At 41.8% G+C, this 24,780-nt stretch overlaps 1 protein-coding gene across 1 annotated transcript in view; it reads right to left on the bottom strand.

Moving 5' to 3' along the window:
- The window catches only part of RASEF (RAS and EF-hand domain containing), a gene marked incomplete at its 3' end in the record, with an annotated part of 170,337 nt that overhangs the window by 93,661 nt on the left and 51,896 nt on the right, over positions 1-24,780 (bottom strand). Inside the window, exon 2 of the mRNA XM_082245596.1 lies at positions 2,578-2,724. Coding sequence (XP_082101722.1) covers positions 2,578-2,724 — 147 coding nt within the window. The remainder of the gene's footprint in view (positions 1-2,577; positions 2,725-24,780) is intronic.

Genomic DNA, 24,780 nt, shown 5'->3' with positions numbered 1-24,780 from the left:
ATTGCAGTGCGTTCATTTCATGCATTTGAACGTATTGTATTGCCCTGAAAAATGTAAACTAAGCTGTACTTTTTTTCAGCACTGGGCAAAAGACAGAGCCAAGCAATGCACTGATGTGAACTGCACTCATTGGAAACCGCTATTTTTTGATTGCCATACACTGGGAATACTTTCACAAATGCACCCCAGCACACCCGGTGTGTATGAACCCTTACACTGAAGGTCTCCACCGCTAACTAATCCATATAAATCCACTTCTGCAAATAACACTGTATAACCAAATTAAAAGCAATGTAAAGTCTATCACGGCGGTGTCAAGGTGGGTAAACCCCACCACCAAGGAAATGAAAAGGAAAAACCTAAAGATTGTTCAAGAATGGCTAGTCAGTATTATCCCATACATCAAATCAATAATAAAAACATCAATATTTTATTTATCCAACATATGTAATAGACACACATTTTTTTTGCATAAGATATCATAAATATTAAAAGAGATATATAAAGCGAGGAGCTTCTGTCACTAATTCGAGTCAACGTGTTTTTTCGGTAGTGGCGCTTCTTCAAGACTTCATCAAACATGTGACAGACGCTTTACATATACATCTCTGATAAAATAACACACACAGGAGTAGCAATGGTCACATCATCCCAAACTGTGGGAAGGCAAATCAGAGAACAATCTACGAAGAAGAGAGCCAGAAATCTGGACCTATATGTCACCCGGAAAAGTCCCTAACATGAATGGAGACCCAGATGGATGGTATGATAGTTTAAAAGAGGCTACCGTTCAAAAGGGCCATCATATTATATCTGTATATGAAGCACCACCAAGTAGAATGAGCAAGTTCCTGTATATACAGTGCATCCAGAATGCAATCACTGTGCTTCACTTTTTCCACATTTTGTTATGTTACAGCCTTATTCCAAAATGGATTAAATTCATAATTGTCCTCAAAATTCTACAAACAATACGCCCTAATGACAATATTAAAGAAGTCTGTTTGAAATCTTTGCAAATTTATTAGAAATAAAAAACAAAAAAAAATCCCATATACATAAGTATTCACAGCCTTTGCTCAATACTTTGTTGAAGCACCTTTGGCACCAATTACAGCCTCAAGTCTTTTTGAGTATGATGCTACAAGTTTGGCACACCTATTTTTGAGCAATTTCTCCCATTCTTCATTACTGGACCTCTCAAGTACCATCAGGTTGGATAGGGAGTGTCGGTGCACAGCCATTTTCAGATATCTACAGATATGTTCAATCGGGTTCAAGTCTGGGCTTTGACTGGGCCACTCTAGGACATGTGCAGAGTTGTCCCGTAGCCAATTCTTTGGTATCTTGGCTGCGTGCTTAGGGTTTTTGTCCTGTTGGAAGATGAACATTCGCCCCAGTCTGAGGTCCAGAGCGCTCTGGAGCAGGTTTTTTATCAAGAATGTCTCTGTACATTGCTGCATTTATCTTTCCCTTGATCCTGACTAGTCTCCAAGTTCCTGCCGCTGAAAGACATCCCCACAGCATGATGTTGTCACCACCATGTTTCACTGTAGGGATGGTATTGGGCAGGTGATGAGCAGTGCCTGATTTCCTCAAGACATGACACCTGCCATTCAGATCAAAGAGTTCAATCTTTGTTTCATCAGGGCAGAGAATTTCGTTTCTCATGGTCTGAGAGTCCTTCAGGTGCCTTTTGGAAAACTGCAGGTGGGTTCTCATGTGTCCTTTACTGAGGAGTGGCTTTCATCTGGCCACTCAACCATACAGGCCTGATTGGTGGAGTGCTGCAGAGATGGTTGTTCTTCTGGAAGGTACTCCTCTCTCCACAGAGAAATGCTTTAACTCTGTCAAAATGACCACCAGGTTCTTGGTCCCCTCCCTGACTAAGGCCCTTCTCCCCCATTCGCTCAGTTTGGCTGGGTGGCCCGTTCGAGTCCTGGTGGTTCCTTTGTGACCTTCAATGATGCAGAAATTTTCTGTACCCTTCTCCAGATCTGTGCTTCCATACAGTCCTGTCTCGGAGGTCTACAGACAATTCCTTGGACTTCATGGCTTGGTTTGTGCTCTGAATGCACTGTTAACTGTGGGACTGTATATAGACAGGTGTGTGCCTTTCCAAATCATGTCCAATCAATCTAATTTACTCCAATCAAATTGTACTTGTAATTGTACTTATGTACATGTTATTTTTTTTTTTTTTTTAATAAATTTGCAAAGATTTCAAATAAACTTCTTTTACATTTTCATTATGGGGTATTGTTTGTAGAATGTTGAGGCAAATAATGAATTTAATAAATTTTGGAATAAGGCTGCAACATAACAAAATGTGGAAAAAGTGAAGCAGTGTGAATACTTCCCGGATGCACTGTATACCCGCAGCATGCCTCCAAAACTCAGCCAGACATTTCAGACTCCACGAGCCCAGCCAATATCAACAACCTATCTTGCATCTACCAGAACCATGGCAATGATACAATACAGTGAAAACAATAACACAAATATTGGTCTATCATACATCAGATCATACAGAAAGTACTAAGATTAACAAATTTAAGATAAAGTGCGGACAGATACCTTTTCACTGCAATAGCCAAGTTTTCCATTTCTGAGCTCTGGAGTCTGATCTCCCGGACAAAATTTCTGATGACATGTTCATATTGCTGGATTAATAATGGTTCCACTATGGTGATATTCTGGTACAGTATACCTGCTTGTTCTTTCCTGGAAATAAAAAGGAAAACAAATGAAGCCTCTATTAATCCATAATCTATTGTTCCATAGTAATATTCGGGTGTACATGCTCATAAATTTGTGTGGACATTTTATTAACCAAGTCTTCAAAATTCATATGTTTTGATCACAAGAGCTACTCCCATAGTAACAAGGCTCTGTATGATTAGCTGTTCTGTTTAGCAACTTAACTAGAATAGGGCGCAGACAATTTAAAAGAGAACATGGGCTCAAAAGTGTACAATTCACTTTTTCTTTTAATATTCAAAATTTAAAGGTCCTTCTCCCCCCACCCCTCCCCTTTTTATGGGTGCATATGGACATGAGGTACACTCTGAACCATGTGTGTGGCTAAGGACGTAAACAAGTAGCTAACATATTGATATACTGCACTGTTTTCCTCTCCTTGTCCTCATGAGGAAGTTGGATTTGTGAAATGCTTTTAGAAAGGAGATAACTTCGATAGGTTAACAATTGTAATCTCTGGGTCAATTTCAGTCAAAAGTAAAAAATATAAACCAAAACTCCAAAGCTTAGTGAATAAGGGTTTGTGGTAGCCAGCACCCTGGTTATCCATGTGGGAGGAAAGGAGCAAGTCTGGAGCAGAGCCATGGGTTTAGGTATGTTCTCACTTTGGACCAATTGTTACATATTATATATTGAGTAAGAAGGGGCTAACATCCACCTTGCAAGAAGAGGGATTGTCTAAGACAAAGTTTTAATATTGAATATCTTTATGAAAGGACAATGGATTTTTAAATTGTACAACTAAATACTGTGAAATTTTACAAATATTTTCTTGGGAATTTTTCTAAATAGATGTAAGCACCTTAAAAAACCACCATAAACCAGCATCTGCCATTTGTAGTCGGACATTGCTTTACTAACTGTTTGCCTCCCTGCAAATCACTAATGGCCATTTGTTGGTTTATTAGTTATTAGATAAAACAGAGAAAAAAACATTCTATGAAACTGATGCTGTTTGTCCATTTATATATGTACAGATCATGTTTTTTTTTTTTTTTAAATAATCCCAGAGCTCTACACTTCCATTCAGGAAAATAACTGATTTCTCTGGGAAGAATGGCAAATCTCTTCCTGTATTAGCCACATCAACATAAACTCTAAAAACATCCCTATACATTTTTTTTTTTTTTTTTTTGAAAATTTATTTTTATTGAAGGAATGAGATGTAAAGGTACAAAACATAGCCTTTGGGCATTCCCCGGCTAATACATAAAACATAGAACTACCAATAACACCTCCTATTATAGAACCCAAAAAAAGGGGGGAAAGAAACAACACACCTTCCATACACCTCTTGCTGTCATTCTCTTATAAAATCACTTCAAGGGTTGATGAATTATAAGGAGATTCCCGTTCCCTCCCAACCAAAAGGATAATGTATAGGAAGAATGTTAACTCATGTTTAGAATCCTACCTGAACAAATGTAATATGAGTCCCTGAATAAATTTGTTCATATCATAAACTAAACCTCATTAGGGGGAATGAATTCAGTCTGTGGACTCCTGATCATCTGTTGTACACTCCGAATCTGTCCACAAGTGCCAGACCTTCTCAAATTTCCTAGGACAACCCCGGGACTAACAAGTAGCTTTGTATAGGGGTACAACCTTATTGATTAAACGCTTCCACAAGGGCAGATTAGGGGCTGTGTCTAATTTCCACTTGAGCACTATCGCCTTCCTGGCATAAAATAATAAGAGACCCAAGAGAGTACGCATCACCCTACTAATGGGCAGAGAGTCAACTAACCCCAGGAAGCAAACACCAACTTTTACAGGGACCTGTATAGTAGTTAGGGTAGATATAAACTGGGTGACTTCCCACCAGTAGCTACTAATCTGAGGGTACTCCCAAAATATATTGGCAAATCCAGCAGGGTCACTAGAGCATCTCCAACTGCAAGAAGAGGAATTAGGGTATATACAATGTCGTCGTTTTGGTGTAAATACAATACAGCGTAAATGACAAGATAACTCAGTTGTCCATGGTTGGATACGTTTCCATAATTTTCCAGAGGGCTTAAAGTGTTACTAAACCCAGGACCCTGAAATCACTATATCTGGTCTCCCACAGCACACAGAACATGGAGATGTAATAGTTTTAGTAAATATAAACTGCTAAATACCTAGTTAGAGCAGTCTTGTGACTTCTATCAGTGCCTGGTTAAAGCTTGTAGGAGGAGTTTTCATACTGCACTGGCTGTCCTGCCAGGACACAGGACCCCTGACCCTCTGTCTGGACAGTGCTGATTGGCCCTGCGCTGATCATATGTACTCTCCCATCAAAAAAAATAAAAAAAACTCTCTAGCAATAACCACCAAACTGAGCATGTGCAATGACTCCAGTAACCCTGTCTTATCCAGACATGTTTTGGGGACATTTCAAGAAGGGCAGGATCTGTGCATACAGGATGAAGCAGCCTTTTCACACAATGCAGAGGATTACCTCTTAGGTTCTACGGTGAGTATAACAAGCATTCTTTACTGCATATACAGACTGAATTTAGTTGGCTCAACCAATAAGAAAAAAAAAAAAAAAAACAGTAAGGAAAACCCAACCACCCATATACACACTCCTATACCTGCAGTTGATCCAAAGGAAGGTGAAAAAACCCCAGCAAAGCATGGTCCAATTTGCTACAGCAGGGTAACACAATTCCTTCCTGATCCCCCAAGAGGCAATCAGATATTCCCTGGATCAACCTTACCTATAAATATTAGTACCCATTTATATTATGTACACCCAGGAAAGAATCCAGGCCTTTTTTAAAGCAATCTAGTGAGCTAGCCAGCACTACCTCTGGAGGGAGTCTATTCCAGCTCTTACTGTGAAGAAACCTTTCTGTATTTGGAGACTAAATCTATTTTCCTCTAGACGTAAAGAGTGCCCCCTTGTCCTCTGTGTTGACCTTAAAGTGAACAACTCAACACCAAGCTCACTATTTAGACCCCTTATGTATTTATACATGTTGATCATTAATCTTCTCTTCTCAAGAGAGAATAAATTCAGTTCCTCTAATCTTTTTTCATAGCTGAGCTCCTCTCACCCCTCACATTTACACCCCTCACATTTTTATAAATATTTTATTATATCCTTTCATGTGACAACACTGAAGAAATAACACTTTGCTACAATGTAAAGTAGTGAGTGTACAGCTTGTATTGAAGTGTGAATTTGCTGTTCCATCAAAATAACTCAACACACAGCCATTCATGTCTAAACCACTGGCAACAAAAGTGAGTACACCCCTAAGTGAAAATGTCCAAATTGGGCCCAGTTAGCCATTTTGCCTCCCCGGTGTCACGTGACTCGTTAGTGTTACAAAGTCTCAGCTGTGAATGGGGAGCAGATGTGTTAAATTTGGTGTTATCTCTCTCAATCTCTCATACTGGTCACTGAAAGTTCAACATGACACCTCATGGCAAAGAGCTCTCTAAGGATCTGAAAAAAAGAATTGTTGCTCTACATAAAGACCTAGGCTATAAGAAGATTGCCAAGACCCTGAAATTAAGCTGCAGCATGGTGGTCAGGACCATACAGCAGTTTAACAGGACAGGTTCCACTCAGAACATGCCTCGCCATAGTTGACCAAAGAAGCTGAGTGCACGTGCTTAGCATCAAATACAGAGGTTCCCTTTGGGAAATAAATGTATAAGTGCTGTCAGCATTGCTGCAGAGTTTGAAGGGGTGGGGGGTCAGCTTGTCAGTGCTCAGACCATACGCCGCACGCTGCATCAAATTGGTCTGCATGGCTGTCATCCCAGAAGGAAGCCTCTTCTAAAGAAAATGCACAAGAAATGTTGCAGCCATGAAGTCGACAGGTCCACTGCCATCTCCATGTCCACTAGCAACACTCTGAGCTGATCCAAAATGGCGTCTGGACTCAAGGCGGATTGAGCGGCGCCTTCTTCCCCGCCAGCGTGGCTGCCGATTTGTTCTTAGAAGGCATGGAGGGTTGTCCAGAAATATTGCAGACTGAGCTAGATGGCGCTGATGCTTGCCCTTTAAGGACTTCTGCGATTGAGTTAGGAAGAAAGAAAGGAAGGAAGGAAGGAGTCTTCTGTAATGAGAGAGCAGCCGCAGGTGGATGGATGGCCCCCCGAGCACTCCCTAGGAGGCCGAAATGACTACAGCTGCGGGGGTCGAACCAAATGCCCCTGAATGCAGTACAGCAGGCCTGCCCTCTCCAGAGGGCATCACAGGCAGGGATAGAGGAGTGGATCCCGTCTCTGGATCTGGCAGGGTGCAGAGAATAGAGTAGGCCTCAAGATGGAAGCTGGATTACTGCAGCTGAACCTACTGGCCAAGCACAGAAATACTGACAATGGGCTGAAGCAGGGGATGCTAGGGAACTGGTATGGTAGATATGAAGGCTCCCCAGGCTGATTCCAGCAAGGATGGCAGAGGATTGGGACCGGCAGGCCGCGGGAGTCTGGAGCCAGTTGTGGCCGGATTGCTGCAGCTGAACCGCCTGGTTAGGCGCAGAAATATTGACAAGAGGCTGAAGCAGGGGATGTGAGGGAAAAGGTAGGGTAGGTATGCAGGCTCAGCAGGCTGATTCCAGCAAGGATGGCAGAGGATTGGGACTGGCGGCCTCAGAATGGCAGCAGGCCGCGGGAGTCTGAAGCCAGCGGTTGCCGGATTACTGTGGCTGAATTGGCCATCCAGGCGTAGAAAGATTGATGGGGGGCTGAAGCAGGAGATGTGAGGGAACTGGTAGGGTGGATATGCAGGTTCACCAGGCTGATTCTAGCAAGGATGGCAGAGGATTGAGTCAGGATGATTGAAGCTCCTCGCAAATACGTCTGCCTCGGCTCACATGCAGACACACCCCACCCCCCCATTTCTATACAGTTAGGTTCATATATGTTTGGACACAGGCACAATTTTCATACTTTTGGCTCTGTATGCCACCAAAATAAAATTAAAACAAAACAATCCAAATTAATTTGAAGGGCAGACTTTCAGCTTTAATTCAAGGGGTTGAACATAAGTATCAAGTACAAATTTTAGGAACTGCGACCATTTTTATACGCAGTCCCCCCCCCCCATTTTCAGGGGCTCAAATGGACAAATGAATATAATTATAAATAAAATGTTCATTTTTAATATTTTGTTGGGAATCCTTTAATGGCAATGACTGGCTGAAGTCTGGAACGCATGGGCATTACCAAAGACTGAGTTTCCTCCTTTCTGATGCTTTGCCAGGCTCTAACTGCAGCTGTCTTCAGTTGTTCTTTGTTTGTGGGTCTTTCTGCCCTTAGTTTTGCCTTCAGCAAGTGAAATGCATGCTCAATTGGGTTGAGAACAGGTGATTGACTCGGCCATTGCAGAATATTCTACTTTTTTTCCTTCAAAAGCTCCTGGGTTGCTTTTGCAGTGTGTTTTGGATCATTGTCCATCTGTACTGTGAAGCGCCATCCAGTCAACTTCGCAGCATTTGGATGAATCTGGGCTGACAGTATATCTCTAAACACTGCAGAATTCATCCAGCTGCTTCTGTCTTCTGTCACATCATCAACAAACACCAATGACTCAGTGCCACTGAAAGCCATGCATGCCCATGCCATCACACTGCCTCCACCATGTTTTACAGACGACGTTGTGTGCTTTGGATCATGAGCTGTTCCAAGCCTTCTCCACATTTTTTTCTTCCCGTCATTCTGGTACAGAATAATCTTAGTTTCATCCATCCAAAGAATGCTTTTTTAGAACTGGTCTGACTTTTTAGATGTTTTTTGGCCAATTATAATCTGGCTTTTCTATTCTTCAGGTTTATAGTTTGCACCTTGTGGTGAACCCTCTGTATTTGCTCTCTGTATTTGCTTCTCTTGATTGTAGACTTTGACAGAGATACGCTCACCTCCTGTAGAGTTTCCTTCACTTGTCTGGATGTTGTGAATGGGTTTTTCTTTACCATAGAGAGGATCCTGCGATTATCCACCACTGTTGTCTTCTGTGGACGTCCAGGCCTTGTTATGTTGCTGAGCTCACCAGTGCATTCTTCTTTCCTCAGAATGTACCAAAGTGTTGATTTGGCCACTCCTAATGCTGCTGTTATCTCTCTGATGGATTTGTTTCGTTTTTGAACCCTTACAATGGCCTGTTTCACTTGCAGGAACCGCTCTTTTGAACGCATGATGTAGGTTCACAGCAATAGATTCCAAATGCAAATACCACACTTAGAATCAACTCCGGACCTTTTACCTGCTTGATAAAGAAATAACAAAGAAGTAGCCCACACCTGGCCATGAAACAGCTTTTGATTCAATTGTCCAGTTACTTTAGGACCCTTGAAAATAGGGAGAAAGCCATTCTTAAGAGCTGTAATTCCTAAACCCTACCACTGATTTGGATGTACATATCCTCAAATTAAAGTGTGCACTTTCAATCCATATCTATTATATGACTATAGCTTGAATTTGTTTTGGTAAATACCTGAAAAAAACTAAAATTGTGCCTTTGTCCAAATACATATAGACCTAACTGTATGACTACTTTGTTACTTCTCATATTTATAAATTGTTCCATATTCAGACCTCACTCATAAAACCTTATATATACTGCACTGTTCAGTTAGCAAATGGAATGTTTGCTTAGTAAAGAACATAAAGGTGTGTTGACATTGTTGTGTTTCAAATACCAATTAGGTGCAAGCGAAAAATGTATTTTTTAATTTTCCTTGCACATAAATGGGTATTTAAATTTAACACATGTTGATCTTATGTACTATAATTTACTTTACATGAACACTTAAACACTATTTCTTTAATAAATCAACCATTTCCAATGCTATGCCACTGTTTCACAATTAGCAGCAGCATTGTTAGCCTGTTTTGTTGGCTGTTGGGCTGCCTATCCAATAGACCCCATAGACAGCCCAATAGTCAATGACTAAGCTTGCACAGCAGATTGATAGTGCTGCTGTTATTTGTGAAGCAGTGGCTTAGAGCTGTTAGAATGCAGCAGGAAGTGCTGCTACTGGCAGGATCTCAAGCTAACCAACTTTACAACAGATTAAAAAGTATATTTGCTTAAGAAAACTGTATATATATATATATATATATATATATATATATATATATATATATATATATAATATATATAAAATGAGATATGATGCTAAACATACTGACAAAACGATTTTGGGTTTGAATATAAAGAAGAATTCCAGGTATGGACATTATTTACAGCTTGGGCCAATGTATCTATGCGCATACCCTACCTGTGGAATCCCACTAGAAGCTGGAAAACCATTGTAGTAGATAATGCTACTCCAGAGATCTCCCCTTTCTGAGTGGCTGTCCTGCTACATTGTGTCCACTCAGCACAGGCGCTATTCAGAGTATGCTTTGCATTTTCTCAATAAATGCAAAGCATTCTCTGATTGGATGAGGTGGAGAGGTGAGGGGATAATGACACACTCCCCACCTCATCCAATCAGAAAATGCTTTGCATTTTTGCAAGGCAATTTCTGAATGGCGCCCATGCCGAGCATCCAACCTCCTGTGTTCACAATGCAGCAGAACAGCTGCTTGGCACGGGACCCGGATGCTAGTGGAGATCAGTGGAGCAGCGGTGTCTACCTTAGGAATTTCCTGCTTCTAGAAGTATTCAACAGGTATGCTCCCAAGCAGACCAATGTAGCTATGTAAAAAATGTACCTCTATTGTTCTATTGTTCTCAGCCTCCTTCAAATCCCCTAGTTCTTTATTGTTTCTTTTTTTTTTTTTTTTTTTGCTGTGATCTGAGTTCCTGTTAGAGAGTAGCTATGTGAGTTCTACATGGTCCCACTCTATATAGCAGTGGTCTCCAAACTGCAGCCAGGGGACCAGGTGCAGCCCTTTGCTTGCTTTTATCTAGCCCCTGGGGCATTATTCCCCCTCCTCACGTCAGCAACAGTGGGGCATAGTTCCTGCCATTGACACCAACAACAGGGCACTGTTACTCCCACTGACACCAGTGATGAGGCACTATTCCTCCCACTGATACCAATGATGGGACACTATTCCTTCCACTGATACCAACGATGGGGCACTATTCCTCCCACTTACACCAATGATGAGGCACTATTCATGCCAATGACATCATGAATGGTGCACTATTCCTCCCACTGACATCAATGATGGGGCACTATTTCTCCCACAGACACCAACGATGGGGCACTAATGTTCGGCCCCAATTAAGTCTGAAGGACAGTCAACTGGCCCTTTTTTTTTTAGAAAGTATGGAGACCCCTGCTATATAGGAAGGTAGCTACCCTCTCTTGCTCAATCCCAAGATGGACTATGAGATGTGTAGTGTGTATAGAACAGTACATATGACTGCAACTAACCTGCACTGCTCATTCCGAACAAATTGATGTATAGGGAGGGAAGGAGAGGTTCAGGAGCTCACAGAGGATGTTACAAGGAGGCAAAAAGACATTTTCATGAAAAACAGATTTCAGAGCCATTATATAGTGGGTTTATGGATAACTTTTGCAGGATATTGTTTACAGTCACTTTAAGGCACAAAACACAGAATTTAAGGTCATCGATGACAGCTAAGGTCTTCAACAAATCTCTTCATTTTTTTTAAACAAAGAAACCGTGGATAATAAATTTAGCTGTCCTATTATTTACAAGCTAGGTAAAACAGACAAGTAAATTTGTTTAGGCCAATTATTGCTTCCATTCCTTCTTTAGTTACCTGTTGCCGTCCTCATGCAACTCTCCAGTTTCACTGTAATCTGCCTCTGTAATTAGACTGCAGTCTCCACTAGTACGCAGTTAAAGGTAATTTTCTATAATCCTGTGCAAAGCCTCTCATGCTGTTAGAAATAAACAGCCATACATGGATCGAAATTTAGCTGGTTCAGGAGGAATCAGACAAATTTAGATCCATGTATGGGAAGGCTGGAGGTACACAAGTCGATCTTGTCTGTCCTGTTGGATTTTTCCCAAACAATCAGTGTTTAGCCAGCAGCACTGATCATTGGCTCCCTGCCATCAGAACACAATAGCACAGCAGAAGTGATGCCCCAATCAACCCGGAATGTGTAAAAGAAGAAATCTTATCTTTATTTATTTATTTTTTTTTTTTATCAGCGGGTTAATATTATTTCATGGTTCTACTATGTAATATTGCATCTCTCTAATTTCAGAGGTATATGTCCATATATATAAAAGCTGTAGTTTATTAAAGAAAAAAAAACACTTAAAAGAAAGGAATAAACATGCGACGAAAAATTTACTATTTGGAAAAACTGGCCATTTTGAAAAATACATACATTTTGTAAAAATATCATATAATATGAGACAATTGATTGTTGAGGTAGTAAGGATTTCAAGGGTAGGAAGTCTTCATTCCTTTACTATTACTACAGATCATGCAGAAACATTACCCGCCAGTGTTTCCCCTTAACATTTGGCATTTAGCTAAAAATGGGTGCCTATACTGTTTAAAATCTACTAAGACACTGGTGTTGATTAACTCAAACAAGAAAGTGAAAAATCTGGTGCAGCTCTGCAAAGAAACCAATCAGTTTCCAGTGTTTTTTTTTTTTTTTTTTGTCAAAGCTTTATGTTAACAAGCTGAAGTTGATTGTCTACCATGCACAGCTGCACCAGATTTTTTACTCTCCAGTTTTAGAAAATCGACCCCACTGTCTCACCCTGCTATGCATAGCTTCAGTTGTCCTATATTCTCAGCACTGCTCTAATCAGTGAGTCACTAGATGCCAATCTGCTGACAGCCTCAAGATTTACTACTGCTGAGGGGGATACCGACTGTGCCAAGGAAGGACAGATTAGGGAGAGAGAAAAGAAAAGCAGAAGAGGTGAAAGAAACTCTGATGCCAAGAAAACACAAAGGAGTTAAACTTACAAGGATAGTGTCTTATCTTATCTGCATGATTTTCTTTCATTTCTCCCTTGGCAGCAGTACGCTGTGAAATTCACCATTCTAAAGCGTCTGTTAGCCTTCCTCTCTAGCTGAGCCAAGACATACAACCAAGGCTGGAAATGCACACATTTTAATTACAGAAAGTGGCATATGATTTTTGAGGCCAAGGAGGGGGGAAGAGTTTTCAATTAGAGATTGACTCCTCTGGGCTTCAACAAAATGGCAGCCTCCAGAAAGAAGAAACAGAAGCAATGCTGGAGGAAATTTACAACATACTAATTTTGGTAGCATAATTATTATTGTAGAATGTATGTTTTTATTAAAGAACATTAATTGGTATCAAACTGTTAGGGGTAAAGTTACACTTTACAGCAACTCTATTGCCAAACAGAAGATTTGGACTAAAAGCTGTTTTTGATTAGAGGGCAGTATTAATTACTTTTCCTGTTAACCACACTGCCAACTGAACCAATTGAAAATTCCTTAGGAACCAACACTTTCAGCAATGTCGATCTCCTGGTCCCCCACTGCACTCTGCAGTTCACAAAAAGATAACTCTACAGAAAAATACTAACTTCAAATAATCAATGCAATGTGATGTTTAGCTCATGTTTAGTGAAAGTAAAACAAAGTGAAACAAAGTGAAAGTAAAACGAAAGCAATATTACCATTTCTTCCCAGGTATAGTATAAGCCATAAATTAATGTTCTATATAAACAGACTACAATGGTCTGCGAATCACATAGCCCAAAGTCATTCCACTGCAGAAGGAATGAGAATAAGCCATGCAAAACGGAAGACTAAAATTGCAAATAATGCACTGAATCTGATATTAATAAAAATGTATAAAAACAAAAATCAGCTTTTTAGAGAAAAATCTACCATGGTTTATACGGCTGGGATTGTAATCTCATTACCCTTAAAACATATAAGGAAGGAATAAACAATTGTTGAATAAAATCAAATAACATAGCAAGGCATAATTACCACACTTAAGATGTCCGCTAGCTTCAAATGGGCGTTACCAGAGTCCTAAGATGGACGCCTTTCTAAAGATGGTGGCTTCCCTTCAAGTTTCAGATGAATGATGTGGACAATATGGAGTATGTCTGGATGAGTCTATTGAGGAATGTAATAGTGTGTGTGATGTAAGTGTATTGTCTGATAGGCAGTGTAATGTGTGTCCTCTCTCTCATCTGGGTTGGTCTTTTATATGGTAAGAACAAAGAGCTATAAAAATTACCATAAGTTAAACCCAGAGGGACGAAACATTATCCCTATTGGATGGAATATTCTATACCTAAACTGGTGAGGTCAGAGACACACCTCTTTTGATAATTAACCCAATACTTGGTATAATAAAATTAAATGACGATTTCTCTATATGTGAGAGTAATCATAAAACACAACATAAAACTTTGTCCAAACTCCCAGTACATACATAAATGTCCACCCGTATCTCCATCATTCACCTTGGCAAGTAATGCCATTTCAATAATTATATTATTTAACACAATATAATATTTTTATATGGGAAATCTGAAATTATCTCAAGACTGCACCTGGTATTTTGTCTTCAGAGGGCAGTATCGTACCGTTCATTAGATTTTGTATTTAACATAATTTGAAACCCATCCTTCTTATCTAATGACCTCTGACCTGTCGGCTAGTGAGAAGCCATTACTTATTTGACCATGCCAAAGAGCTGTCAGACAAAGCGTCTAGTTGTAATATTTACGACACCTTAAGCACTAAACTAGTCCAAAGCAATTCTTATATAAACACTCCTACTGCATGCCTTAAAATTAAGTAATTGGTATTCACTTTAATTTTAAGTCTAAGTAAGATGACTACTATGAGAATATAAACCCAAAATGTGATCAACATTAACAGAGGTATTAGTTTCTGAATATTCTTCAGCTTGGGATTTATCTTCAGTTGACTGGTGTTTGATAAGTAAATACCAAGAATAATCTTCGTTTAAGGGACAGATTTAATTGGCAAGCCCAGTTCAGTGAGCTCCTTTAAAGAGGAACTTAACGCATTATTAAAATCACAACAAAGGCACCTTTAGAAATGTATAGTATTAGCAATCTACAAACAGGTACTTATAGATAATAATTACAGGTGTTTTATTCTCTGCAGATCCATCAGTCCCTTTCTCTGCAGTTTTAGCTGCACAGAATGAATGAACAGGAACAGGTTATAAATATTAATATTAAAAAAAAAAAAGAGTCAGTAATCGTTACCGATCACTTGAGCAGTTCTGCAAAGTCTAGCTGTGCAAAGTTAATAGAGACATATCTCAACAGACTAAAGACTGTAACCAGGGCCGGGACAAGGGGTGGGCAGAAGGGATAGCTGCCCTGGGCACTGTGGTATATTATGAGGTGGGGGGGCACCATAAGGAGGTTGGGGGGAGGGGATAAGTGTTGTAAAGGGGAATTTGGGGGTTGCAGAGGGTAAGTATTGTTCTAGAAGAAGACATTTGAGGGGGGAGGTCTAAGAGTGGTGATTTAGGGGGATTTGTGATGGGAGGGGGATGGGGGGAAGCTTTTTGCTAGGTGGGGGTTTAAAGGGGAAATATGTGCTGGGAGGGGGAGATTTGAAGTGGGAGGGAGAAGATGTGTATCAGTAGGGGTAATTAAGGGGTGCTTTTGTGGGGAGATTTTTGCTGACACGTAATGCTCCTACATCTTGCGGGTGGGCCTTTTGGCATGTTCGCCCTGGGCTCCAGATGATCTTGTCCCGGCACTGACTGTAACTAAAGCAAAAAGTGGTTCAACAAAATAATGACAAAAGGGAATGATCCTTTTTCCAACTCAGTGATTCTGCTTTCAATTTTTTTTATTTTATTTGAATTTTTTTTCGGACATGTTGGTGGTATATCTTTCACTTGAGTAAATACAGCTGGATAAAGCAAAAATTGTGTCTGTCTTCATTTCCGACTGCAAAGCAACAAAATGTGATTATTTTAAAGGGGTTGATTCTTTTCTATACCCACCGTAACTCACTGCTCTTTGCCTCTCCAACCCTTTGTTTCTTAGAAAATTACCAGACAAGACAAGAGTAACATGATACCAACCATCACTGATTCTCAGGAGTTCCCTCCCTATTCTGAGCCACAAGTGTTCTCTTTATTTTTCCCTGAAAACCTTTGCACTTGAGCCTATTGGGGACATGTCTTGGTGGGGACATTTCTTGGTCTAATAGGTATTGGCCTGCAAAATGCTCTAATGTGCTATTTGCATTTGTTTTCTGCTGTCCACACATCATTTGCATGCCTTTTATTTTGTCTTCTGACCTTTGTGTCTCATATTTTATACACTGCTTCTTGTCATGAGCTTGGATACTGCTTTATCTGCTCTCATCCAGTATGTAAGCCCTTCTTTTTCTCTTTGTAACCTGCCATCATTGTAGGGTGAGCCTGAGACTAAGTAATGACAAAATCTTCTTGCACCTCTAAGGGTCCATGCACACTGGGCTTAAATAAACACCAGTTATTTTGGCAGAAAAAAAGCTTATATAGAGATTTTTTGTACAGGCATTTATGAGAGTTTAGCATTATTTTTGTGCTAGAAAACTGCTCTAAAAAAAGAAAGACAGTAGGATATTTTTCTGCCTCTAAACGTTGAGCTTAAAGTAGAAGTCCACCCTAATACTAAAATCAGTAAATCTACAGGCATCAACAATCTAAGACTGACCTATCTAACCCTGTAAAGAAGAAATCGCTATACATACCTTTTCTGGTCTGGTCTCAAGCGGCGGAAGCTCTGCAGAGGAGGCAGTCGACAACAGCTGTGAAATTCCTGGGAAATCATGTCACCTATAGACTTACTATGAGGCATCTGTTGTCGGCTGCCTCCTCTGAGAAGCTGCCGCTGACAGTGCAGTGTAGGACTGGACCGGAGCGGCTTCAGAAAAGGTGTGTATGGCGATTTCTTCTTTACAGGGCTGGATAGATTAGTCTTAGATTGTTGATGCCTGTAGATTTAGAGATTTTAGTATTAGAGTGAACTTCTACTTTAAGGTTCAGTTCCCACCACATGCGGTCAATTGTGATTTTTTTTCTGCATCAAAAACGCATGGATTTCATTGGTTTTCAGTGGCATCGTTCACACCATTGTGGTCAGTTCCAGTGCGTTCCTGTTCAAGAAATGAAAGTCGAACATGCTGCATTTTTCTGCACTGAACTGTACTGGAACGCGGTAAAACGCATCAAAAACACACCGGAGCACACTTAACCACTTGCCGACTGCCTAACAACGATTTACGTCGGCAGTCAGCCCCTCACAGGCAAAGTGACGTAGATCTACGTCGCTAGCCTGTGAGGGTCTAGGGAGCGAGCGCGCGCCGCCGGAGGCGCGCTCCCGCGTGGTCACGGACCCCCCCCCCCCCCCGCGTGTGACCGGCGGACCCGATGTCCGCCGGTCACTCTGCGATCGCCGCTGCAGAGGGAGAAAGTCAGGCGGCTAGTGTAAACAAGCCGCCTGTCATTCTCCCCTGTGTAGAAACTGTGATCACACGGTTCTACTATGTAGGACCGTTGATCACTGTTTCTACAGCTCAACCCACAGCCAATCACAGTTAGAATCACGCCCCTAGGGACACACACAGCCCCTCCCTCTCAAATAAAGTTAACCCCTTCACTACCAGTGTCATTTTGCAGTAACAGTGCATATGTATAGCACTGATTACTGCAGTAATGTCACTGGTAACCCCAAAAGTGTCAAAAATGTCAGTCAAGGGTCCGATCTGTCCGCCGCAATGTCGCAGTACCGCAAAAAAGAAATTGCAGATCGCCGCCATTACACGTTAAAAAGAAAACAACAAAAATGACAAAAATCTTTCCCTTTGTTAGTAAACGCGATAACTTTTGCGCAAACCAATCAAAATACGCTTTTTGCGATTTTTTTTTACCAAACATAGGTAGCATAAAACAAATTGGCTGAAAATGTTAAAAAATTTTGATTTTTACATTTTTTTGGGGGGGAATTTCATATAAGAAAATCTGAAAAATATTGCTATTTTTGCAAAATTGACGCTTTTTTTTGTTTATAGCGCATGATCAAAAAATCGCACAGGTGATCAAATACCACCAAAAGAAAGCTCTGTTTGTGGGAAAAAAAGGACGTCAAATTCGTTTAGGTACAGCATCGCACGACCACGCAATTGTCCGTTAAAATCACGCAGTGCCGAATCGCAAAATACCCCCTGGTCAGGAAGGGGGTAAAATCTTCCGGGGCTTAAGTGGTTAAATGCACCAAAAACGCATGGAACACACATGTCCTTATTTAAGGTAAGGAAAAAAGAGAGGGAAAAAATGCACTGGAACGCATCAGAAATGCACTGGACTGCATCAAAAACGCTTAAAAAACGCGCATACAAAAAATCATCCGGAACACATCCAGACTGCATTTCTTTGGTGTGAGCTGGCCCTTAACCACTTCTGCCCCTTAATGACCAGGCCATTTTTTGCGATTCGGCACTGCGTTACTTTAACGGACAATTGCCCCGTCGCGCGACACTGCACCCAAACAAAATTGATGTCCTTTTTTCCCACAAATAGAGCTTTCTTTTGGTGGTATTTGATCACCTATGCGATTTTTATTTTTTGCGCTATAAACAAAAAAAGAGCGACAATTGCAAAAAAATATATGTATATATTTTTCACATTCTGCTATAGGACATTCCCAAAAAAAATTAAAAAATCAAAATTGTTTAACATTTTAGGCCAATTTGTTTTCTGCTACATATTTTTGGTAAAAAAAAAAAAAAAAAAAATCGCAATAAGCGTATATTGAATGGTTTGCGCAACAGTTAATGCGTCTACTAACTACGGGAAAGATTTATGTCATTTTTATTGTTTTTTTGGGGTTTTTTTACAAGTAATGGCGGCAATCTGCAATTTTTAGCGGCGGACAGATCGGACCCCTAACTGACACTTTTGGGGGGACCAGTGACATTACTACAGTAATCAGTGCTAAAATTATGCACTGTTACTGTAATAATGACACTGGCAGGGAAGGGGTTAGCCCTGGGGGTGATCAAAGGGGTTAATGTATGCCTATATGCTTACTAACTGTGTGTGTGTGGGGGGGTTCTGTGACAGGCACAGACAGATTGCAGTTTCAGCTTAGCTGAAACTGCTGATCTGTTCCTGCCTGTCTCACAGAAGATCCACCTGCTTTGTTTACATAAGCAGGCGGGTCTTCTCTCTGTTTCCCAGACGATCGTAGGAGGAAGGCGGCAATCGCCACCTCTCCTCCAGCGGCCTGCCTCCCGCTGTGTCTAAACACAGCGGGAGTGCGGCTCAAGCATCGCGCGCGCAGCCGAGACCACATGCGCTCCAGTCACGTAGTACTACCTGACTGGACGCTGGGGAGCCACTCTGCCACCGTAATATTACTGTGGGCGTTTGGCAAGCCGTTAAAGTTTATGTAAACCAAACAATGAGCTTCTTATATTTGCTACTTTTTGGTGAGTTAAAATACTCTTGAAAGCCTTTTGATTCATCAGTTTAATTAGCGCAAAAAAATACCAATTCATTCTGCTAGAAATTATATGAGCTCATAACGTGCTGCAGTGAGCTGATAACACAGTGTCCCTGCTGTAATGAAATTTGCTTTGTGAACTATAGAAGTCCCCTATGTTATGAAAATGTTGCACCCTCCCAGGTAGGTGCTAGAGAGAAGTATAGTTTTGAGTCCTGTCTGCTTACCAGAGGGATTGCAGGTAAATCTATATTGTTCTCCAGCTACCAGAGAGCAGAATCTGTTAGTGAGGTCTGCTCAATGTGCTCAGGTGTACCTTGTTTTGTCTGCAGAGTGTTTCATGCTGGTCCAATAGGGAGGCATATTGGACAGTGGGAGGAGACCTGACAAGTGAATGCACAGGCGTTTGATACAGCCCTGGTGATTTGGCAGAGGAAAAGTGCATTTCGGGATACTGTATAAAAGCCAGGAGCACACGTGTGGTGTCTTTTGGCTGGATAACTGAGTCCTGAAAGGAGGGGGTGGCTGCCTCCTCCTCTGTAGAGGTGCCATGGGGCCTCGGGTGGTCGACCTGAGAGCCTTGAGGGTGCTAGTGAGGAACTGAACCCGGAGGTCCTGTGAAGCTGACTGAAAGGGGAGACACTGGAGGATCTGATTCTGCAGTACAGTGAGTACAGATCTGTGTCAAGCGGCCTGACCTGAGGGGGGGGCACCCCTGCAGCTAGAAGAGTCAGTGGACGATTAAAGGGGATGCTAGTGAGTGTCCCAAAGATAATGTAGATTCACCAAGTCTATTGCTGGAGAGAAAAGAGCAGTGGCGGCCCGTGCATAGCGGGCGCCAGGGCACCGCCCCCCTACCCCTGAAAAAAAGAAAAAAAAAATGACAAATAAAGTTTTACAAAAAATAAAATTGGGTTCGCCGGCCTTTGTAATGGAAGTGGTGGCTAGGGGGGGGGGGGGTTACGTCCCAGAAGAGGCGCCGATCGGCAGCCTTCTGGGGGCGTAACCCGATCGCAAGTCCTTGCGATTGGACACCCCCACTTTCGGATATCCTGGCTGTGATTGGTCCAGTCTGGACCAATCATCATCCAGGACATCTGATCCCTGACGTCACAATGGGGGCGGTGCCGGTGCGTGAGTCAGTCACTCACCGTCACCGCCGCTCGGAGGACGAGGGAGAAGCCGCTCTCCTTCCCGCCGCCGCCACCGCAGAGAGGATGGACTGGATCGAGGAGGGAAGAACCTGCCGCCGCCGCCGCCAGGTAAGTTCATTAAATTGAAGGGAGCACGCACGCTGCACTCTGCATTGATTGGGGGACAATGCTGTGGGCACTCTGCATTTATTGGGGTACATTGCTGTGGCACTCTGCATTTATTGGGGTACAATGCTGTGGGCACTCTGCATTGATTGGGGGACAATGCTGTGGGCACTCTGCATTTATTGGGGGACAATGCTGTGGGCACTCTGCATTTATTGGGGTACAATGCTGTGGGCACTCTGCATTGATTGGGGGACAATGCTGTGGGCACTCTGCATTTATTGGGGGACAATGCTGTGGGCACTCTGCATTTATTGGGGTACAATGCTGTGGGCACTCTGCATTTATTGGGGTACAATGCTGTGGGCACTCTGCATTTATTGGGGTACAATGCTGTGGCGCTCTGCATTTATTGGGATACAATGCTGTGGCACTCTGCAATCATTGGGGTACAATGCTGTGGGCACTCTGCATTTATTGGGGTACAATGCTGTGGCGCTCTGCAATCATTGGGGTACAATGCTGTGGCACTCTGCAATCATTGGGGTACAATGCTGTGGGCACTCTGCAATCATTGGGGTACAATTCTGTGGCACTCTGCAATCATTGGGGTACAATGCTGTGGCACTCTGCAATCATTGGGGGACAATGCTGTGGGCACTCTGCAATCATTGGGGACAATGCTGTGGGCACTCTGCATTTATTGGGGTACAATGCTGTGGCACTCTGCAATCATTGGGGTACAATTCTGTGGCACTCTGCAATCATTGGGGTACAATTCTGTGGCACTCTGCAATCATTGGGGTACAATTCTGTGGCGCTCTGCATTTATTGGGGTACAATGCTGAGGCGCTCTGTATTTATTGGGGTACAATGTTGTGGCGCTCTGCATTTATTGGGGTACAATGCTGTGGGCACTCTGCATTTATTGGGGTACAATGCTGTGGGCACTCTGCAATCATTGGGGTACAATGCTGTGGGCACTCTGCATTTATTGGGTACAATGCTGTGGGCACTCTGCAATCATTGGGGTACAATGCTGTGGCACTCTGCAATCATTGGGGTACAATTCTGTGGCACTCTGCAATCATTGGGGTACAATGCTGTGGCACTCTGCAATCATTGGGGTACAATTCTGTGGCACTCTGTAATCATTGGGGTACAATACTGTGGGCACTCTGCAATCATTGGGGTACAATGCTGTGAGCACTCTGCATTTATTGGGGTACAATGCTGTGGGCACTCTGCAATAATTGGGGACAATGCTGTGGCGCTCTGCAGTGATTGGGGACAATGCTGTGGCGCTCTGAATTGAAAGGGGCATTCAAGCTGAACTCTGCATTGTGGGGGCACAGCACAGTGTTCATTGCATTGAAGGGGGCACAGCACAGTGTTCATTGCATTGAAGGGGGCACAGCACAGTGTTCATTGCATTGAAGGGGGCACAGCTTCAAAGTCACGCAATTTTTTTACTGCGTTTTTTGGCGCGAAGCAATACCTATTACATTTTTCTTTTTGCGCCCCCCCCCAAAATTTAGAGCATCAGCCGCCACTGGAAAAGAGCAAAGAGACTTAACCCTTTCCATACATGTGGCAGTATGGATTAAGCAGTGCAGCTGCTTCCACAAGCAACCTGGTGAGGCCAAGTAAGAGTTGTCCTTATTCATTGTGAATAATTGCAGTTGGAGCATCCCACTATTCCCTTCTCCTACCTGAGTTCCAAAATAAACACTAAAAACCAATACCCCTGGATTGTTTATTGTGTGACGAGCCATCGGGAGTAAGGAGGGATGTGTGAACTGTTCCCTAAGTGACTGTGTGCTGGTAATCAGAGGAGGCCCGAAAAGTCATTATACAGCAAGCCCTGCAGGGATAGTTCTACGAAATAAAGGAAGAAAGGTGTTCTGCAGTTTAGGGTCACAATGTGGCTCCTTCATAGATACAGTACAGTGAGCGAGCGTTGTCAGCCTAGCACAGAAAGTGTGTTACTGGCAGGGTTATCAGGTAATAGGAAAAAACGCCTGACAAAAATAAAACATCTAAGGGCTAGTAAGCTGCAATACAATGGCAATTTTTTCTTGGGTTTAGATAAATAAAATAAAACTTTGAATATTTCACATCTACTTAAAACCCCAAGGGAGCCTAAATGACTACTGCTTGCCAATGATACTATCTACTTTCAGCCGATTAACTGACTATCAACAGAAATATGGCGGCAAGGTTAAACACCAAATTGACCAGTATTTTTTCTTTCTTCTTTTTTGGCTTACAGTTTTGGTATTCACAATTCTGTGCTGCCAATCTGACATTTTTGATCAAACCATTGGAATTGTACAAGCAAAGCACGAAAATGTACTGTATATTTAAAGTCAAGTCTTTTTTTCATTTTGGACACAGTGGGAGCGGGTTAAAATCACTGACAGTTTCTTTGTATGTGCTATCTGTGCCCCATGGTGGAGATTTCTCTTCCATTTCTGCCCTGTAGACCCATCGGAAAATGAAAGAATATCTTTCCAATGTGAGGGCAATCACCTCTAGGACAGTCTTCACAGGAACAAGTGTCACCTTTGGAAGAATAATCTAAAATCTTGTCCTGGTGACACCTCAAAATTTTGGAATGATCGTCACTTTCATTTCCAGTGACATTGATAATCAGACCAATTAGTGAGAGATTCTCCTTAAAGCTGCTCATAGATTTTTTATGCGACTTGAGGTCCATAGGCTTCAATGTATACCCTCAAAAGTCACATGAAAGTCGTACCTGCATCATACAGATGTGATTTTGATGCGACTTTGGATGGGTGAGACTTGTACAGAAGGGAAAAATCTGTTAAGTTTCTTTATTTTCTAACGCATTCCAAATTTTCAGAACAAATGGAATTCGAATTGGTCGAAAATTGATCAATCAATTCAAATTCTGTGTGAATCATCAGCTGTCGGCAGGATCCGCAATGACAGCTGAATGTAGAAAAAAGAATGCCGGCAAAAAAAAAAAAAATGGCATGGGGTCCCGTTTGGGATCCTGACAGCTGATGAGTTATTGATTGTTAAGCAGGCAGCGGCCAGCTTCTGGGCCCGCTCCTTAACAACCAGCTAGTCTTCACACAGAATTCAAATCGGTCAATCAATTTTCGACCAATTTGAATTCCAATCATTCAGAAAATTTGGAATTTGTTTGAAATTAAAGAAACCTAATGAATTTTTCCATTCTGCACAAGTCGCACTCATCCAAAGCCACATCAAAATCGCATCCAAGTCGCCTCCATGTCCAAATAAGTCACACAGTTAAGTAGCAATGGAAATCACACAATTTTCAGGTTGCACACGTGTGAATGGGGCCCTAACGGTAACAGTAATAAACAGTAATAAAACCCGACGGAGGTTCTATTTCCTCTTTACTCTATCTAGATCTAAAAAAAATAAAAAATAAAAAAATTATCTTTAGTCCTACTTTAATGAATTCATTGCTATCAGATATAGCTCATATGCCCTATCTGTACATACATTCAATACTAATAAGGCTATTTAGTGATCTGGCTGGATTTAAAATTGATGGTGTGCTAGCATTTTACTTATAGGAACCAAATACGAATAGGAACTTTTTTTTGTTTATTTTCTTTATTTATTTTTTATTTTTTATTTACGTGAGGCCTGCCAATTCACCAAGGGTACTGAATAGGCTATAGCATGATAATAAATACATATACCATTTTTTTTTCAGCTTAGCTGAAACTGCTGATCTGTCCCTGCCCATCTCACAGAAGATCGGCCTGCTTTGTTTACATAAGCAGGCGGATCTTCTCTCCATTTCCCGGACGATCTAAACACAATGGGAGCGCGGCTCCAGCGTGCACGCACGCCGCCGAGACCACATGCACTCCAGCCACGTTGTACTACGTAAGTGGACGCTGGGGAGCCGCTTTGCCGCAGTAATATTACTGTGGGCGGTCGGCAAGTGGTTAACGTTTATGCAATACAAACAATGAGCTTCTTATATTTGCTACTTTTTCTTAATTTATTTTTTATTCTTTATTTACATGAGGCCTGCCAATTCACCAAGGGTACTGAATAGGCTATAGCATGATAATAAATACATATACCATTTTTTTTTTCAGCATCCCATATGCCAGGGGTACGGTAACATGAAAATCTTGACACTTTCTGAGAGTGCCAACGGTCACCCACCTCCTCCCGCACATTCCTATTAGCCCATCTCTGGCTAAAAGGATCCCAGAAGAGATAAGGCCTGCATTTTAGTGCTGTATCCTGTTTGGTACCATCACAGAGCTGAAAGGTTTACCTTAAAACAAAAGAGATTGGGAATGACTGTTTTACATTCTTACAATACGAGTTTTGCACCTTTGGTTTCTATGTCAGAATC

This window comes from Pelophylax lessonae, assembly GCF_965119305.1.
Source record: "Pelophylax lessonae genome assembly, chromosome: 1".
NCBI lineage: Eukaryota > Metazoa > Chordata > Amphibia > Anura > Ranidae > Pelophylax > Pelophylax lessonae.
This window is presented reverse-complemented; position numbering and strand designations above follow the sequence as displayed.